The following is a 17527-nucleotide window of genomic DNA, read 5'->3' as shown; positions in this document are numbered from 1 at the left end:
CAGTATTAAAAGCTTAGTACCCACGGGCCAGGTAGAGAGTCCTCTCCTTTGGAGACTTTCTTTCTAGAGGGTCACCGGTCACCGATGGATCTTGGTAACAGCTGTTAAGCCACTGCACCCTGATGAGCATGATCACCAGACCCCATGGCCCCGCCAGGGGCAGAGCACAGAACTGTGAGAGCAAGCACATGGGCAGGCTGCCTCAGAGTCAGAGGCCTGGCTATCTAGTTGGATGAAGTTCAGGAAAGGCTCCCATCTCTCCTGCTGATCTGACTGGTTCTCGGCTGGGAAGGGAAGGGAGTTGCTGTCCGCGCCCAGCCTGAGACTTAGCCCTGCTCCCCATTCTCTTTTGCTTTCAGTTTTGATTGCTGTGACTTTCTGAGCCCCAGAATGGAGACAGGCCCTGCTGGTGGGGCTCCTGAGCCTGTGAGACCCTGATCAACGGCATGGAGGCCTGGCCAGAATGGGGGTCTACCCCCCAGAGCTGGGCACCCGCGGCCAATATCCTGAGACTGGTGAGTCCGGCCCTCTCCTGGAATGCCCCTGAGCTCTGACTCCTTCCCCTCCTCAGGCCCTGCCCTGTACTCACCCCAGGTGGCACAGAGCTTTGTCCTGGGGCCGGCCAGTGCCCTGGTGCTGTCCAGCTCTAAGGCAGGAGTCTGCCTTCCAGGATTGGCACAGGATGTGGCCCCACGGGGCTCTTGGTGGAGGCTTTGAGGAGTTGTGCCCTTGAGCGCTGGTGTCTCCTTGCTGCCTGTCTTGGTTGAGAAGTACCGTGTGTGCTAGGGAGAGGGGGTCCGAAGGAGCTGGGGCTGGGTGGAGATGGGACTCCTCCCTGGGGGGCTTTCCTGCTGCCCTGGGTGGGTGGCCTGAGATCCCTGGTGGCCAGTCAGCTTGGAACTAAGATCCTGCCCTGAGCCCAGCCAGCCTCCCCCCCCAACCTTGTCTGTCAGAGGGCAGGCCCAGAGACCCCGCTGCCTCCCCTGGGGCTGGAGGGCAGTGTGGAGCAGCGAGGGGCCAGCTCAGAGCCCCTTGGAGTGTGCCAGGGAGGGCCGCCCGGCCCTCGGGGCTCACGCTGTCAGGGGCGGGTACAAGGTGGAGACGCTTGCCCAGCCTGCACCTGCCGGTGGGGCCACCCAGGTCCTGGCTGGGCTGGGCTCTTCCGCCTCTGCTGGGACACGGCCAGCCCGCCGAGGGGGACCCTGAGCTCCCAGGGCAACCTAGAAGGCGCTCGGGCCGCTCTTACCTTCCAGCGTAGCTTCCTCTCCTCACAGGGGCTGTGTCTCCTCCTCCTGAGTTGCCAGCAGCGTGTCCTGGCCCAGCACCAGTGCCCCGAGGAGGAGTATCCAGTGGGCACTGAGTGCTGCCCGAAGTGCAACAAAGGTAGGGGCCCCGGGGGGCACATGTGGGGGGAAGAGGTCCCTGGGGGGCACACGGGGGGGGGGGGGGCTAAGAGGGCCCCGGGGGACACACGAAGGGGGTAAAGGCAGATCATCTTGCCCGGTTCTGCCCTGAGCATTGTGTGTCCTCTGGGCCCTCCCCCCTGGGAAGCCCAAAGCCCCTGTGCCTAGGGACACAGACAGCCAAGGAGCCCTGAGAACTGAGCCACTGCGTCCAGGAGCCTTCGCCCAGGGGGGCTTGGCAGCGCGGGGCAGGGCGGGGCAGGGCGGGGCAGCGCGGGGCAGCGCGGGGCAGGGCGGTGAGCGGCGGGGCAGCGCGGGGCAGGGCGGGGCAGCGCGGGGCAGCGCGGGGCAGCGCGGGGCAGCGCGGGGCAGGGCGGGGCAGCGCGGGGCAGGGCGGGGCAGCGCGGGGCAGGGCGGGCAGCGCGGGGCAGCGCGGGGCAGGGCGGGGCAGGGCGGGGCAGCGCGGGGCAGGGCGGGGCAGGGCGGGGCAGCGCGGGGCAGCGCGGGGCAGGGCGGGGCAGCGCGGAGGGCGGCCAGCATGACCAGCAGCTGGGGCGGGGGCGGGGCAGGAGCCGCAGGGCGGCAGGGCCTGAGCAGAGCCTGGGTGTCCTTGGGAGGTCCAGCTTCAGGACTACAGCCCCGGGGGATGGGGGCGTGGCTCAGATGGTGGAGTGCCAGGCGATGAGCAAAAGCGGTAGATTTGGAGCAGTTCCGGGTCTCAGGAGAAAAGAAAAGAAAAGAAAAAAGAAAAAGAACCCCTAAACCCAGACCCCAAAGCAGACTCCGCTGTGGAAGGCAGCGGGGCCTGTGCTCTGGGAAGGTGCTCGGGCAGCCCGCTGACCTTGCGGCTGGGGTGGTACCTGTGGGAGCCCAGGCTGGTTCCTGCAGCTCTGCCCCGCCTGGCTGCAGGTTACCATGTGAAGCAAGTCTGCAGCGAGCTGACAGGCACCGTGTGCATGGCCTGCCCCCCGGGGACGTTCACGGCCCACCCCAACGGCCTGAGCCAGTGTCTGCCCTGCCGACAATGTGAGCCAGGTAGGCTGCCACCCCTGGCCCGGCAGCCCGCACGCCCGCCTCCTCCCAGAGGCTCCCAGGCCTGTACCCACCCTGTCCCTGTCACCTGGGCCCCCAGAGCCCAGGGATCCCTGCTGAGGGGCAGGCAGGCCCTCCTGCCTCTGGGAGGGCCATCCTGGGGCCCTGGCTCCTGAGGGCCCAGCCTACCTCTGCCTCCTGCTCTGCCTCATCTGCTAGGTGACCTGGGTCACTGATGTCAGCCTCTCATACCTCAGTTTCTCTGCCTGTGAACGGGTCTAGGGGGGAGGCAGGTATCCACTGGGGACCAGCTGTCTATCTTTCCTCCCCTCTAGATGTGGGTCCCCATGTGGCCCCAGGAGGGAGTTGGCACAGCTATCTGGGTGTGGGCAGAGGAGAGGCTGGCCCTGGAGAAGTGGGGAGAGCAGGCTGCCCAGGCGGCCAGCAGCTCCTACCCCAGGATGGCTGGACCCCGCCTAAGGCACTGTCCCCCACACGAGGCCTGCTCAGACTCTGTCTCACTCCTGAAAAGGCAGGGCGGGAGACCCATGGTTCCTCAGACAGGAGACCTAGGCAGGGGTGCATGCGCCACTGCTGAGTACACTGCGGGTTGGATCCTCCTTCCAGGAATGGGAGGGGACAGAGGAACTGGAGACCTGATTCAGCCTGGGCTCCCCCCTTCCCCCCTCCCCCCTCCCCCAGTGCTCTACCCCCCCCCCCCCCCGCATGGGGCGGCATCTGGGTGGCTGGGAAGGGGCGGGACAAAGGCTGAGGCTGTAATCTACCCTTTCACCCCTGCATCCCCTCCCTCCTGCTTGACCCTCAAGCCACGGCCAGCCTTCTCCTGTCCGAGGAAGCCCTGTCTGCCTAGGCTGACTGCACTATGAGAGGACTGGGGTCCAGTCACTGCCCCATCTGCCCCAGCTGAAGGCAGGCAGGCTCTCCTACCAACCCCTGCCACCCAACTGCCTGGTCCACACCAGGGAGGTCAGGCTGAGGGGCGCGTGCGCCAGGGAGGCCTGGGCTGGACCACAGGCTGAGGGGCGCGTGCGCCAGGGAGGCCTGGCTGTGTCTCTCCTGGGGCCCTGCTCGGTCTGCAGAGCTGACTCAGAGCAGAATTCTCTGTATCCCATGGGGCCATTCTGAGACAAGGGCCTCAGTTTCCCCGTAAGTCCAGCCGCTCTCCCAAGGAGCCCACTCAACTCCTAGCCAGCCTTCTGCCGCAGTGTCTCCTCCGTGAGACTCAGGCACTGTTTTTGGCAGCTCTGGGCACCGCCGTTTGGCTAAGCTGGGGGAAGGTCTGGGAGGGGCTCCGGGCGGGGCAGGGTCAGGCCTGGAAACTCAGCTTCATGGGAGATGACCCTGCTGCCCAGCCCTCCCTAGCCCCCAGGCTGAGCCCTTCCTCAACCAGAAAGTTATCCAACGCACCCCTCCAGTTGAAGGAGACCCCCCTATCACCCAGCAGCCTTCTCTGAGCCTCTCAGTCCTTATCTTGGGTCCCAGACATGGGCTTGGTGACGGAGCAGACGTGCCTCAGCACGCAGGACACCGTGTGCCGCTGCAGCCAGGGCCACTTCTGCCAGGATGGAGACCACGCGCCGTGCGTGGCCTGCTTGTCACACAGCACCTGCCACCCAGGCCAGAGCGTGCTCCAGAGAGGTGAGCGGCAGGGTGGCGGGGGCCCACCCCAAGCCACCCTGGTCCCCAGAGCCCCAGACACCCTGACGCGATGGTCACGAGAGGGCCAGCCCCAGAGCTACCCATCCAGCCCTCACCAGGCAACCAGAGAGGAAGGACGGAGGGGAGGGACAGCGGAGGGGAGGAGGAGGAGGGCTGGGGAGGAGGAGGAGGAGGAGAGGAGGGAATGGACAGGGGTGGGCGGAGGAGGCCAGGCGCTCTGGAAGGGCTGCCGTGTGGTCAGCTCTTGTGTTCTCCCACTTGGCTCCACAACTCCGGGCAGGGCGGGCCCGGGGTGGGTGGGAGGGGCCTGGGGTCCCCATTCAGGTCCTCCCGAGTGTGAAGTGTCCAGTTCCGCTCCTGCCCAGTGCCTGCCACGTGCTCAGGGAGCAGAGCCGGCAGGACCCTGCCTCTCCGTGTCTAGGGTAGTTTGGGACCCCCAGCCCCACCCTCTGGAGCATTCTGAGGGGTGGCCTACCCCCCCCACATTCCTCCAACAACCCACGGAGCAGCTCCCTCCTCTACCTCTCAGGCACTGACAAGCAGGACACAGTGTGTGCTGACTGCCAGCCCGGCACCTTCTCGCCGAATGGGACCCTAGAACAATGTCTGCCTTGGACCAAGTAGGCGGTGCCCGGGGCATCCCAGACTGTGCCCTGGAGCGGAGGGGGGGGGGGAGGGGCTCCTGCTCCCCTGGGAGATAAATGCCCTCCCTTGTAGCTGGTGCACACCCCCCTGTACTCCCCCCCCCCCCGGGGTCTCAGATGTCAGGTCAGCAGCGTGGGGAAGCCTGTGTGGGCAGGCAGCTGGCCACTACAACCACAATGAAACCACAACACCGGCCTGCAAACTCCTCTCCTGGAGGCAGCAGGATGTGCCTAGAGCACTCCCGCAGGGAGGACTTCCAGGTCCTCCTCCTGCTGCGCGTGGGGCGGGGAGGGGGAGGGGGCTCCACTGCTACAGATGGAGAGAGGCTATGTGGATCTCAAGGTGAAGATCCCGCCCCTTGTGTTTCCTTCAAATGCCTCTCCCACTGCGCGCTACCTGAGCGCTCAGAACCCGAAGAGGAGCCTGTGTCCCTGGTAGCGCTGGAGTGGTTAGGCGGGGCTGCTCCCCCACCACGCTGGCCTGTCACTTCTGTCCTCTTGCGGGCTGCTGTCACGCTCGTGTCCAGGCTCGGCCGTCATCCCTCGGCCCTCGGCCCTCTACCCCGTTCTCTCATGCTATGTCTCCATTGCCCCCGCTTTGTCCCTCTTAGTCTCGCTGTTCTTCCTTCCTTCCTTCTTTGAGGGTCTCCATATAGGGCTTGGAAGGAGCGAGACCCAAGTCCCTTCCCAGAGCTGTTGTCCGGCCACCCTCCCCTGAGCCCCCAGAGCAGGGCTCTCTGGGGTCTGAAGGAGCGAGGTCTTGAGCAGCACCATGCCGGCTGCCCGGTGCCCATATCCCCTGGCTCCTCTCTCCTAGGTGCAGTACATGGATGGAGAAGGAAGCGGTGCCTGGAACCAACAGAACCGACGTCACTTGCTCCTTCACGGGGAGCAAGGGCTTTGTCCTGCTTTTGACCATCCTCATCCTGGCTCTGCTTGCTCTGGTGGTGCTATCAATCTACATACTGAAGAAAAGACTCAGGCAAGCCAGCCAGCCCCGGCCCCCCATGGCCTCAGGCCCTGCCCACGGCTTAGCAGACCCCAGCTCACCGCTTACCATGGAGGAGGCCGCCTGGCCTGCATGCTGGCTGGGAGCCCCTGGGCCCTTTCTGCAGCAGTCTCTGCTGCCTGGTGAGGTGGAGCTCTGGTCTTGCCCACGGCCCAGGTGTCTGGTGGCTTCCACGGGAGGATGGCAAAGTGGCCCCTTGACCATTCCTGGTGTGGACGCAACTCCCATCAGCCTCTGGCTCTGCGGGAGGCCAGTAGGCCTCCGTGGACAAGGCTGGGGACCCCACAGAGAGGGCCAGGGGCCCTGGGTTCCTTGTCTATGGCACGGTCCTTGGGGTGCCGGTGTTGTGCGGCAGGCACTTGAGCTGGAGGCAGGCTAGCCGTGGCTCACGCGTGACGGCCGGGCAGCTGGGAGGGTGGGCCCTCCCAGACAGGGCCTCCTGGGGATGCTAGCCACAGGAGCCACCTCACGCCTCCGGGAAGTTCAGCAGCTAGCCGGGAACTTGGGTCCACCGTGTTTAGGTCCCATCAGTTTCTCTGAGCCCCTCTCCTGAGGCGGGTGTCTTTGTATTACAGGACTTCTGGCTCTCGTGATGTTATCTAACCAGGTATCACTGTTTGTCTACTGTGCCCCCTACGGTTGCTGTCCTGGGGTGTTTGCGTGGGGGGTAGGTGACCCAGGAAGTTGAGGGCCTGGGCGCTGAGTCTGTGGTCAAGCTGAGAACAGCAAAATGGCTCAGAGAACCGCAAGGCCCATGGCCTGAGTCTGGAAGGCAGGTTGCCCCTCCCCCTCTTCCTCCTCCTCCTCTTCTTCTTTTATTGTAAAGACGCGGTACAGAGGGGTTACAGTTATATGAGTAAGGCAATGAGAACATTTCCTCTCGTGGAAGGCAGGTTTTTATTCTGGATTTATCTGGCGGCAGAATAGATGAAATGAAGCCAATGAATCTACAGTCTCAGAAGCCCCGCCAGCCACACCCGCCGCACGGGAGAAAGCCGGTCAGGGACCCCCGTGGCTGGATCTACAGCCTGTGTGACCTGTAGGACAGCGCCCGCTGGACACCATCCTGGGCCGGTCCCAGCTTCCCACAGCAGGAAGGATGAGTCACCACACGCCTCCCGTCCACCGAACGGGCCCCGGCACCGTGAGGACAGAGGGACAGCTGCCCCAGGCCCACGGCCCTGCTCCCCAGGCCTCCCCGGCAGCCAGAACTGCCTGATCCAGCCTCAGCTTTCTGCCGGTCCTGGTTCTGGTGAGACTTGGAGATCAGGCCTGCAGGTCATGGTTGGGGTTCAACGTCCCTGTCAATGGTCTGCGCTGAGTGATGCCTAGGGGACGTGTCCAGGGAGGACCCACGCGAGGGCAGGGCAAGGGCTGGAAGCCCCGCCCTGGATGCAGGAGGGACCGGCATGGAGAGGCTCGAAGATGCTCCAGACAGGACTCTGATGGGATGAACGAGAGACCGAAGCTTGTGAGGCGCCAGCTCATTTCTGCCCCAGCAAATGAGGCTTTCGTCTTGGATTCCAGCTTTGTCAGGCTTTCAATTTAACAGACAGGTACTTTAGTTTTTTATGTTTTGTTTTGTTTTTTGTGCCAGTCCTGGGGCTTGAACTCGGGGCCTGGTCTCTGTCTCTGAGCTGCTTCAGCAGCTTCCTTCCTTCTTTTAAAGACATCTTATTAGGGCTGGGAATGTGGCTCAGTGGTAGAGTGCTTGCCTAGCATGCCTGAAGCCCTGGGTTCCATTCCACAGTACCACGTATACAGAAAAGGGCGGAAATGGCACTGTGGCTCAAGTGGTAGAGTGCTAGCCTTGAGCAAAAGAAGCTCAGGGACAGTGCCCAGGCTCTGAGTTCAAGTCCCAGGGCGGGCAAAAAACAAAACAAAAACCTTATTATTTTTAAGGTGTACAGAGGGGTCACCATTTCAGGTAATGAGTTCAATTCCTTTTGACAGTGTTAGCAAAATGAACCCTTCCCATAGCTTAGTCCACTCCTTCCCCTCTCCACAGCTTAGCATGCTCCCTTCCTAGGCAACACCAGGCCCATGTAGTAAAGGCAGTAAGTAATCAACTTTACCTCTACCTTGGGATGGCACTCCTCTGGGACAGCTACCACCATCTAAGGCAGCAAGAGCCCCTTAGAGTGACCTTCAGGTCTGGGCAGCTGCAGGGCCCCTTATCTACTACTTGGACAGCAGCCATCAATCCTAGTCCGCCATGATGAGGCCCCTGACCCGCACATCCACACCAGGGTCTCGGCCTCCTAGCCCCTTCCAGCCCCTCCTAGACCTCCTAGGCTATATAGGTCACCCCAGACAATAGCCGGGGCTTCCTCTCACTTCTCCCTTGTGAGAAGGGGTCTTGCCGGGCCCCTTTCCGGGCAATAAACCCTTCTTTGTTCTCTGTCCCTGGATGTCTGCGTGGCTCTCTGGCAGTCTGTTAATCTTAATTTTGCTAAGAGACATTGTCCCCACTCCCTTTATTTTCCCTCATTTTGTCCCTGAGCTTCTTAGGTGCTCAAGGCTAGTTAGGCTTCACTTTCACTTTGGCTTTTTTGAAGAGCTTACTGGAGGTAAGTCTCAGCCAGGCTGGCTTTGAGCTGTGATACATAGATCTGTTTCCCATTTTTTTTGTGGGTTGGGTGTGGGGCTTGAACTCTTGGTCTGAGCGCTGTCCCTCAGCTCTTCAGTTCAAGGCTAGTGCTCTACCACTTGAGCCACAGCGCCACTTCCAGTTTTCTGAGTGGTTTATTGGAGATAAGAGTCTCACGGACTTTACTGCCTGGGCTGGCTTTGAAGCTCGAGCCTCAGATCTCAGCCTCCTGTGTGGCTAGGATTACAGGTGTGAGCCACTGGTGCCCAGTGCTTTTTTTGTTGTTCTGGTCCTCATTACTAGGCAAGTACTCCACAACCAGCCACACCTCCATTTTTCACTGTGGTAATTTTATTCATTTGAAATAAAATCTTTTTTTTTGTCGGTCGTGGGGCCTGAACTCTGGGCTTGGGCGCTGCCCCTCAGCTCTTCAGCTCAAGGCTAATGCTCTACCACTTGAGCCATAAGTGCCACTTCCGGCTTTTTCTGCTTATGTGGTGCTGAGGAATCGAAACCAGGTCCTCATGCATGCAAGGCAAGCACTCTACCACTGAGCTAACTCCTGCCCCTGAAATAAAAATCTGTTGCTGTAAGGTCTGCATAGGGACACCTCCCTACCTCTTGGCTCAGTTTCTTCTGCCCAGTATCTGTTACCTAGGTAACTGGAAGACCTGGAAGCAATCACCTTCCCCTCCTGCTAGGACCCATCCTGGGCCACCTCTGGTCACCTGCCTCCCATCCGACCTTAGGAGGGTCCCAGACCCTGAGGTCACAGAATCCACAACTTTCCCCCACCTGGCCACACCTCTTCCTGGCCCAGGGGTGGGTCGCCCCTTTCTTTCCAGCCATGCCTCTCCACCACGCACGGCAGGGGCAGTTCGGTCAATAAACGTCTTTACCTGCCTGAATAAGGCGTGATGTTCTCTTCATTGGCTACCTAAGGAAACCTACCTAGTGAATGTACTTCACAGTTGCTACTTCAGTTTGGATGTTGCTTTAGAGGTTTATATCTCTCATTATCTACTATCTATCTCTCATCTATCTACCTACTACCCATCATCTACTACCCATCTACTACCTACTACCAGTATCTATCTATCTGTCCATCATCTCCTATCCAAATCTGTGGAACCTGAAGAAAGAATGGCTAGTGGTTCAGGGAGTCCCATGAGGAGACAGAGGTTGCTAGACTGTGTATGTTGTCTGCGAGAATCCTGTTCTACATATAGAATTCACATAGATTGAAAACAGAGCCTGGAATAAGAGACCGTCAGAACGAGGAACTGGGAGCTAGGAGAAGGGACTGTCAGTCATGTGAATGGTTCACTTCAGACTGGGAATCTGACCAGTGTCGGGCGCCTACTCACCCATATGGGCCCCCCTGGACTTGACTTCTAAGCAACCCAGATCTGTTTTTCCTATGACTTTCCTAAGGAACTATAAAGAGACAATGCCATTAGAGTGGAATGTAGCACTTATGGCCCGTCAGCCATGCCAGGAATGTGCCTGGCAGGCTTTCTACAGCTTGAGATAAATAAGGTAAACTTTGGCTTGGATGAAATCATTTTTGTCCTGACCATTTGTGTGTGTGTATGTGGTGTGTGTATGCATGTGTTCCAGTCCTGGGGCTTGAACTTAGAACCTGGGCACTGTCTGTTAGCTTTTTTGCCCAAGGTTGGAACTCTACCACTTGAGCCACACTTCCACTTCTGGCTTTGTTAGAGATAAGAGTCAAATGGACTTTCCTTCCCAGGCTGGTTTCGAACCCTGATCCTTAGGCCTCAGCCTCCATAGTAGCTATGATGACAGGTGTGAGCCACTGGTGTCTGGCTCTATTTCCTAAATGTCCCTGCTGGGGATGATGGGATCCTGTGGTTGTCAGCAATCCAGGTCATGTTCTTCCTGTAAACTGCACTCTGCCCAGTTGTCACTCTGTCTGACTCTGTCTTAGATCTGATGGCATCTCACATCTGGTTTTCATACACTGGGCCCCGGATGTTCTGGATCATCACCGAATAATGGAGCTCCAAAAGAATTAAGGCAACATCTGGCTGGAAGGCAGTTTGTCCTGCGCAGCGGCACAGAGCTTGTCTTTCTTGAGCGCTGGCAGGATGAGTGGACTGCGGACCTGAAGGGCAGGAGCAGCACAGCCCTGAGCAGCTGCCTTCCTCTTGGTGCTTCCCTCCCCTGTAGTGGCAGCACAGGCTCCTTCTACAGTGCTCATGCAGGGCGCATCAGGAAGCTGGCTGCACTCAAGTGCATCTTGAATTGTGGTGCAGCTGAGGGGAACGGTGCTTCCGGCTGGAAGTAGTCAGGCTCTTGAAAGGTCCGGCCTGGAGCCCTGCTGGTTTCCAGAGTGCGCCCTCAAGATCATGCCCACCCGCGCTTTGTGTGAGGTGCACTTGGAACCCACGGGCTCTCCCGGGTTCTGCAGTCAGCAGCTCATGGCAAGACCCGTTCCCCAGGCCTGCTGCTGTGTTCTGAGGGATTGACATCTGGGGAGAGCCTGCCTCTGGGGAGAGCAATTCTTAGACACAGTAAACAGTCACACTATAATCTGTGTGTAAGTCAATTAACCTGAGGCGTCCCCCCTCCTCCTCAATGGGCCCTCACATTTCACGTGATCCTCAGCCCCAGTTACCCCAGAGCAGTAGCAGACAGCCTGGGACAGCCCCCGCACCCAGGGCCCCCCAAACCTATTCACACCTGCCAAGCTTTGGCCCACCCTGTCTGGCCTGGCCTTTCCCACAGAAACCACAACAAACCTCTCACTGAGGTCTTCACCCTCACCTGCCCCCACTCCTGCCCCCTGACCAACCCTGGTGTTTCCCATGTGAGCCTCAGGTGTGGGGACAAAGACAGGGCTCTGGGGGCCTCTGAGTAGCAAGCCAGTCTTTCTGCACCATACTTCCAGGCCAGAATCACAACAGGACAGGCCACAAGACCGGGAAACCAGGTCTAGAGGCAGGTGGACAGTCCTTGTCCTTTCTGCCCGCAGATAAATCCAGAACGAAGACTTTCTTTCCAGGCTACCATCCTGGCCTGGTGGTTCTGTTGTCTGGCTGGGAGATCCCCCTCCTCCAAACGTTCCAGGACATCAGTGGTGTGTGTGTGTGTGTGAACAAATGAGTGAAAGAGAGGAGGGACAAATGAGTGCCCTGGAGGATAAGTAGCACAGACTGTCATACAAAGTCACTCATGTTAGGGGAGGGCCAGGTCGAATTAGGGTTACTAATATTAGGGGAAGGGAGGCCCAGAGAGGCAGGGAGCCGTCTGCAGGTGTAGCAGGCTAAGTGAGTGACTCAAGGGATGGCAGATACACACAGACATACACGTTCACATGTGTGAGTGCTAAGTTCTGCGGGAAGGCAAAAAGATAAGTGTTTGAGTGAGGCCTGCAGAATCCTTCGGCAGCCTTTTTCACACCCTGAGGACAGAGTATGGCTTTTTCTCACAGTGTCCAGAGGGCATCTTTCACGGTCATTTTACCTTTAGCTCTCAAGAAGCAGAAAGGAGGGCCTAGTGTGGTCCTAAATGCCTGTAACCCCAGCGAGGTGGCAGGCAGAGGTAGGGTTTTGGTCGCAGGCTGACTCGGGCCGAAGTTCAAGATCCTACAGTTCAGCCCACAAGATGGCAGGTGGGGCAGGAGGAAGGAGGGAGAAGGGAGGAGGGAGGGGAGAGGGAGGGAGGGGGAGGGAGGGGAGAGGCGGAGGCGGGAGGGGGAGGGAGGAGGGGGAGGGAGGGGAGAGGCAGAGGCGGGAGGGGAGAGGGAGGGAGGGGGAGGGAGGGGGGAGGGAGGAGGGGGAGGGAGGGGAGAGGCAGAGGCGGGAGGGGAGAGGGAGGGAGGGGGAGGGAGGAGGGAGGGGAGAGGGAGGGAGGGGGAGGGAGGAGGGAGGGGAGAGGGAGGGAGGGGGAGGGAGGAGGGAGGGGAGAGGGAGGGAGGGGGAGGGAGGAGGGAGGGGAGAGGGAGGGAGGGGGAGGGAGGAGGGAGGGGAGAGGGAGGGAGGGGGAGGGAGGAGGGAGGGGAGAGGCAGAGGGAGGGAGGAGAGGGAGGGAGGAGGGAGGGGGAGGGAGGGGAGAGGCGGAGGTGGGAGGGGGAGGGAAGAGGGGGAGGGAGGAGGGAGAGGGAGGAGGGGGGAGGAGGGGGAGAGAGGAGGGGGAGGGAGCGGAGAGGTGGAGGCAGGAGGGGGAGGGAGGAGGGGGAGGGAGGAGGGGGAGGAGGGGGAGGGAGGGGAGAGGGGGAGGGAGGAGGGGGAGGGAGGGGAGAGGTGGAGGCGGGAGGGGGAGGGAAGAGGGGGAGGGAGGAGGGGGAGGGAGGGGAGAGGCGGAGGCGGGAGGAGGGAGGGGAGGGAAGAGGGGGAAGGAGGAGGGGGAGGGAGGAGAGGGAGGGAGGGGGAGGGAGAGGAGAGGCGGAGGCGGGAGGAGGAAGGAGGAGGGGGAGGGAGGAGGGGGAGGAGGGGGAGGGAGGGGAGAGGGGGAGGGAGGAGGGGGAGGGAGGGGGAGGGAGGGGAGAGGTGGAGGCGGGAGGGGGAGGGAAGAGGGGGAGGGAGGAGGGGGAGGGAGGGGAGAGGCGGAGGCGGGAGGAGGGAGAAGGGGGAGGAGGGGGAGGGAGGAGGGGGAGGGAGGGGAGAGGCAGATGCGGGAGGAGGAGGGAGGAGGGGGGAGGAGGGGGAGGGAGGAGGGGGAGGGGGAGGGAGGAGGGGGGAGGGGGAGGGAGGAGGGGGAGGGAGGGGAGAGGCAGATGCGGGAGGAGGAGGGAGGAGGGGGAGGAGGGGGAGGGAGGAGGGGGAGGGGGAGGGGGAGGGAGGAGGGGGGAGGGGGAGGGAGGAGGGGGAGGGAGGGGAGAGGCGGAGGCGGGAGGAGGAGGGAGAAGGCGGAGGGAGGAGGGGGAGCTTCACCTTCGCACATTTAAGGGCGAATACTCGGATTTGCCTACTTCTTAACCAAGTACAACGTACAGACAGACAGACATCTCGCGTAGGGAGGCGAACTCGGCGTGGACGAGGCTGGGGCTCAGACTCTGGGGCCCGGACGGCGGAGCCCAAGGCCACCCCACTCCCAAGGCCACCCCACCCCCAAGGCCACCCCACCCCCAAGGCCCGGCCGCGTCCCGCCGGATCACACCGGCGACGACGCGCTGTGCGCGCAGGCGCACGCATGCGGAAGTGCGCAGCCCACTTCCTTCCCAAGCCTCCGCGGAGGACCGGATTAGGAAACGAAGTGGCGCGGCTAACTTCGGGGCGGAGTCGAGGGACAGAGGCGGAGCTAAGTGGAAGGGGGCGTGGCTTGGGCGTGACTAAGAGCTCTAGAGCCCCTGGGATGGGGCGTGGCCGGCGGCGGGGGCGTGGCCGGCGGCGGGGGCGTGGCCGGCGGCGGGGGCGTGGCCGGCGGCGGGGGCGGGCTCTGGACCTGGGACGAGCCGCGCACGGACAGCGGACCGGCCGTCGGGGCCGGGGAGCGGCTGCCGCGGCCAGGAGCGCCCTGGACCTCGCCCGGGTGGGCGCGTGTGTCCTGAAGCACGCGGGGACTGGGGAGGCGAGGCCGGGCGGTGCCGGGCCGGGGGCGCGGGCCCGGCCCGCGGGCGGTGCAGCTGCGGAGCCTGTGGCGGGAGCAGGCGTGCGTGGTGGCCGGGCTGCGGCGCCTCGGCCGCGCGCTGTGCCGCGGGACCGCGCGGGACCTCAGCGGCCACGGCGCGCGCCTGGTGGCGGTGGGGCCCGAGGCGCGGGGCCTGCGGGGGTTCCTGGGCGGCCCGACCCGCGGGGGTGGGGGGGCTGGGTCAGGGCCGGGCCGCGCCCGCGCCGGGCTCCGGGCCCCCCTGGTCTGGGCGGGCTGCCAGGGGCCCTGGTGACCCAGGACTGTGGCTTTTCTTTCCAGAGCTCTACCTGGATGAGAGCAAGCAGCTCTACAAAGAGTTGGGCTTCAAGCGGTGAGGGGGGGGGGAGGGCGGGCAGCATGGGCATGGCGCTGGACGATGGCCTCTGCTTCTTACTCCTCATCACCCTCTGCTCCCCTGTCCACCGCGGAAGCCAGTGCTGGCGTCATTGGCAGCTCCTGCCAGCCCCCCACCGGAGGCCCCTAACAGGCTTCTCATCCAGGCCTTCTCTCAGCAGCTATAGTCTACTCTTAGCAGACCAGAGTACTGTCTGAGCCTTCTGGAAATCATAGGCTGCCCACTGTGATTGGCAGCACCAGCTGGGCCAGATCTCTGGTTCCACTCAGCCCAGGGCCTGGTTCCCATACCCTGCATCCTTTGCCGGTCCCTAGGCCAGCAGCCAGTACCCAGGTGGGGAGCCCAGAGACTCCAGGAACTGCTCCTGGCAGACTAGCTGCATGCTGAGATGCATGGGTGGAACAGGGCCTGATCTGGAACTGGTCTGTGGCATGGTGAAGACTGGGAGCAGGCACTGGGACTGGGCTCCACTCCAGTCTGGACCAGGGGAACTGGTGTTTCTGCAGGTACAATAGCTTGAGCATTCTGCCAGCTGCCCCGGGAAAGCCTTTGCGTGATTTGGCTGCCAAGGTTTGTAGTCCCCAAGGCCATACAGGATTGGGGTGGTGGGAACCTCTGAAGGCTTTTCTCTGTGGCCAACCTTGGCCCTGGTCCTCTCCACACAGGCCAAGGCGATTGGTATCCAGAGGAACCTGTCTGGGGACCTTCTGCAGAGTGGAGGGCGGCTGGTGGTCAGCAAAGGCGTGTTGGGGTAGGGGTTGGGGGCTGCAGCCTCAGCGGGAAGGCTTGCTGAACGTGGCAGCCATGCCCTGTTCTCTCTCGCTGGCATGCTCGCCTCTCACAGCTCCTTTGTGCTATGACCCAAGTGTTGGCTGGGGGCACCTCTCCCATCTCGGTAATTGGGTGGGGGTCAGGGCATGCAGGGCCACTGGGCTCAGCTGGCCAGACTAACTTCCTCCTCTTGGCACTGGGGTGCAAAGCACAGGCCAGCTTTCAGGGTGCCCTGACCGCCTGCCTGCTGTCACAGGTGGTGGCAAGGTGCTGCTGCACTTCATCCAGAAGTCTCCAGGCGACTGTGTCCCCCAGGAGAGCATCCTGCAGGCCCTGGCATCTCTGCAGAGGTCTGTGCCAGCCAGCCACCCCCGGTGAGCTGAGACCTCGGGAGGACCACCACTCCCTGGGCCAGCATGGGGCGTGGCGTGGCGTGGCGTGGCCACACACTGAGCTGTAGCCTCTTGGGATCCATGTAATTTTGTGCTCAGTGGTTGCTGGGGGATGTAGCTGTTATTGCGGCTGTTCTCCAGAGGGAGACTAGGCCGCGGAGGACTGAAGGGCAGGGATCCTAGCGGGCTGGCACCGCAGGCGTCTCCTTTGTGGGTGTCAGGATGCAGAGGGGGCTGCAGGGCAGGGAGGGCTGAGGGGCTGTGTTTTGTCCCAGGTGTACCTGCTGGGTATTGGTGTGGTCCCCTGTGTGCCTTCCATGCCAGGAGGGAGTGGGGGGGGGGGGGAAGTGGCCTGGGGCCCTGTGTCTGGCCTGTCCTCGTCTTTACATGTGAGTATGTGTGTGTGTGTGTAGGGGGGGCACTACTCTTGGCCCCTGAGGAGTGTGGACAGGCTGATGAGGCTCCCTCTGCCCTTAGTGTGATGGGGATGGGTGTACACGGTGACCTCGGCTGACCTGGTGCTGGGAGCTGGAAGAACCTCCTGGAGCCACTGGGCCCATGCTGGACCTTGCCAGACCCTCAAGCAACAGAGCCATTAAAGAGCCCTGAGAACACGTTCCCACTGCCTCTGCGCCTCTCAGCCCAACCCGTTGCACCCACCCCCCACGCCCAGGCCCTGAGCCGTGCACCCCTCCATGCCCAGGCCCCGACCCGTGCGCCCCCCCCACGCCCAGGCCCCGACCCGTGCGCCCCCCCCCACGCCCAGGCCCCGACCCGTGCGCCCCTCCACGCCCAGGCCCCGACCCGTGCGCCCCTCCACGCCCAGGCCCCGACCCGTGCGCCCCTCCACGCCCAGGCCCCGACCCGTGCGCCCCTCCACGCCCAGGCCCCTACCCGTGCGCCCCTCCACGCCCAGGCCCCGACCCGTGCACCCCCCCCCACGCCCAGGCCCCGACCTGTGCGCCCCTCCACGCCCAGGCCCCGACCCGTGCGCCCCCCCCCACGCCCAGGCCCCGACCCGTGTGCCCCTCCATGCCCAGGCCTGACCCGTGTGTCCCTCCACACCCAGGCCCCAACCCGTGTGCCCCTCCATGCCCAGGCCCCTACCGGTGGACCCCTCCACGCTCAGGTCTGACCTGTGTGCCCCTCCATGCCCAGGCCTGACCTGTGTGCCCCTCCACGCCCAGGCCCCGACCCGTGTGCCCCTCCATGCCCAGGCCCCTACCGGTGGACCCCTCCACGCTCAGGCCTGACCCGTGCACCCCTCCACGCCCAGGCCCCGACCCGTGCGCCCCCCCCACGCCCAGGCCCCGACCCGTGCGCCCCCCCCACGCCCAGGCCCCGACCCGTGTGCCCCTCCATGCCCAGGCCTGACCCGTGTGTCCCTCCACACCCAGGCCCCGACCCGTGTGCCCCTCCATGCCCAGGCCCCTACCGGTGGACCCCTCCACGCTCAGGTCTGACCTGTGTGCCCCTCCATGCCCAGGCCTGACCTGTGTGCCCCTCCACGCCCAGGCCCCGACCCGTGTGCCCCTCCATGCCCAGGCCCCTACCGGTGGACCCCTCCACGCTCAGGCCTGACCCGTGCACCCCTCCACGCCCAGGCCCCGACCCCTGTGCCCCTCCACACCCAGGCCCCGACCCCTGGGCCCCTCCAAGCCCAGGCCCGACCCGTGCACCCCTCCACGCCCCAGTGTCTCAGCCCCCTCCCATGCGCCCCTCCACGCCCCGGTGTCTCCTCTCAGCCTCCTCCTGTGCGCCCCTCCACTCTCGGGCTGCTGTCTGGGAGGGGGAGGCGAGGGGCTGCCTTCCTGCCCCGTTCAGTCTTCAGGCCTCTGACCATGGAGTACTGGGGACAGCCCTGTTATTTTTTCCGAGGTGACCTCTGGCATTGGCCACACCTCTGAGGGCAGAGGCCAGCTGAGGTTGGGGAGAGGGGGCTTTCAGGCTCAGCCTGAGGGGAAGAAGGGGGAGGGGCAGGCACCCCTGCTCGCATGCAGGGGAGTTGGGTTTCAGGGAGGTTGTGACTTACCTCGGAGCTCAGGAGCTGCTCCCG

At 63.0% G+C, this 17527-nt stretch overlaps 2 protein-coding genes across 4 annotated transcripts; both read left to right on the top strand.

Annotated features, from left to right (window-relative positions):
* Positions 1–287: 287 nt before the first annotated feature.
* Tnfrsf14 (TNF receptor superfamily member 14) lies at positions 288–10895 on the top strand. 3 transcript variants are annotated; one of them, XR_006151130.1, is made up of 9 exons: positions 288–515; positions 1275–1383; positions 2313–2438; positions 3939–4094; positions 4645–4735; positions 5577–5741; positions 6344–6375; positions 6691–7324; positions 10310–10895. XR_006151130.1 is itself a non-coding variant. In XM_042701947.1 (8 exons), exons 1-7 carry the CDS (start codon positions 447–449, stop codon positions 6369–6371), a joined length of 744 nt encoding a protein of 247 aa, XP_042557881.1. In that variant the 5' UTR covers positions 288–446; the 3' UTR covers positions 6372–6375; positions 6662–7384. The 3 variants fall into 3 exon arrangements, 1 of the variants encoding a protein (XP_042557881.1); XR_006151129.1 differs by having other exon boundaries at positions 6662–7324; XM_042701947.1 differs by lacking the exon at positions 10310–10895 and having other exon boundaries at positions 6662–7384.
* On the top strand, positions 10731–16066 carry Prxl2b (peroxiredoxin like 2B). The gene is made up of 8 exons (XM_042701996.1): positions 10731–10783; positions 11110–11191; positions 13668–13854; positions 14233–14284; positions 14815–14878; positions 14974–15049; positions 15336–15453; positions 15949–16066. The coding sequence occupies exons 1-8, from the start codon at positions 10731–10733 to the stop codon at positions 15983–15985; spliced, it is 669 nt and encodes a 222-aa protein (XP_042557930.1). The 3' UTR covers positions 15986–16066.
* Positions 16067–17527: the final 1461 nt, after the last annotated feature.

The sequence above is a fragment of the Dipodomys spectabilis genome, unplaced genomic scaffold (genome assembly GCF_019054845.1).
Source record: "Dipodomys spectabilis isolate Male_0828 unplaced genomic scaffold, ASM1905484v1 ptg000299l, whole genome shotgun sequence".
Classification (NCBI taxonomy): Eukaryota; Metazoa; Chordata; class Mammalia; order Rodentia; family Heteromyidae; genus Dipodomys; species Dipodomys spectabilis.
The sequence above is the reverse complement of the archived record's forward strand: the minus strand, read 5'-3'. Positions and strand labels throughout refer to the sequence as shown.

Bases quoted from the DNA above. Each gene is read 5' to 3' on its own strand.
- Prxl2b (XM_042701996.1), top strand. From the start codon at position 10,731: ATGCCCACCCGCGCTTTGTGTGAGGTGCACTTGGAACCCACGGGCTCT. The intron at 14,879-14,973 runs GTTTGTAGTCCC...CTCTCCACACAG, and splicing joins TGCGTGATTTGGCTGCCAAG to GCCAAGGCGATTGGTATCCA. The intron at 15,454-15,948 runs GTGAGCTGAGAC...CTCTGCCCTTAG, and splicing joins GTGCCAGCCAGCCACCCCCG to TGTGATGGGGATGGGTGTAC.
- Tnfrsf14 (XM_042701947.1), top strand. From the start codon at position 447: ATGGAGGCCTGGCCAGAATGGGGGTCTACCCCCCAGAGCTGGGCACCC. The intron at 516-1,274 runs GTGAGTCCGGCC...CTCTCCTCACAG, and splicing joins CGGCCAATATCCTGAGACTG to GGGCTGTGTCTCCTCCTCCT. The intron at 2,439-3,938 runs GTAGGCTGCCAC...CTTGGGTCCCAG, and splicing joins CTGCCGACAATGTGAGCCAG to ACATGGGCTTGGTGACGGAG.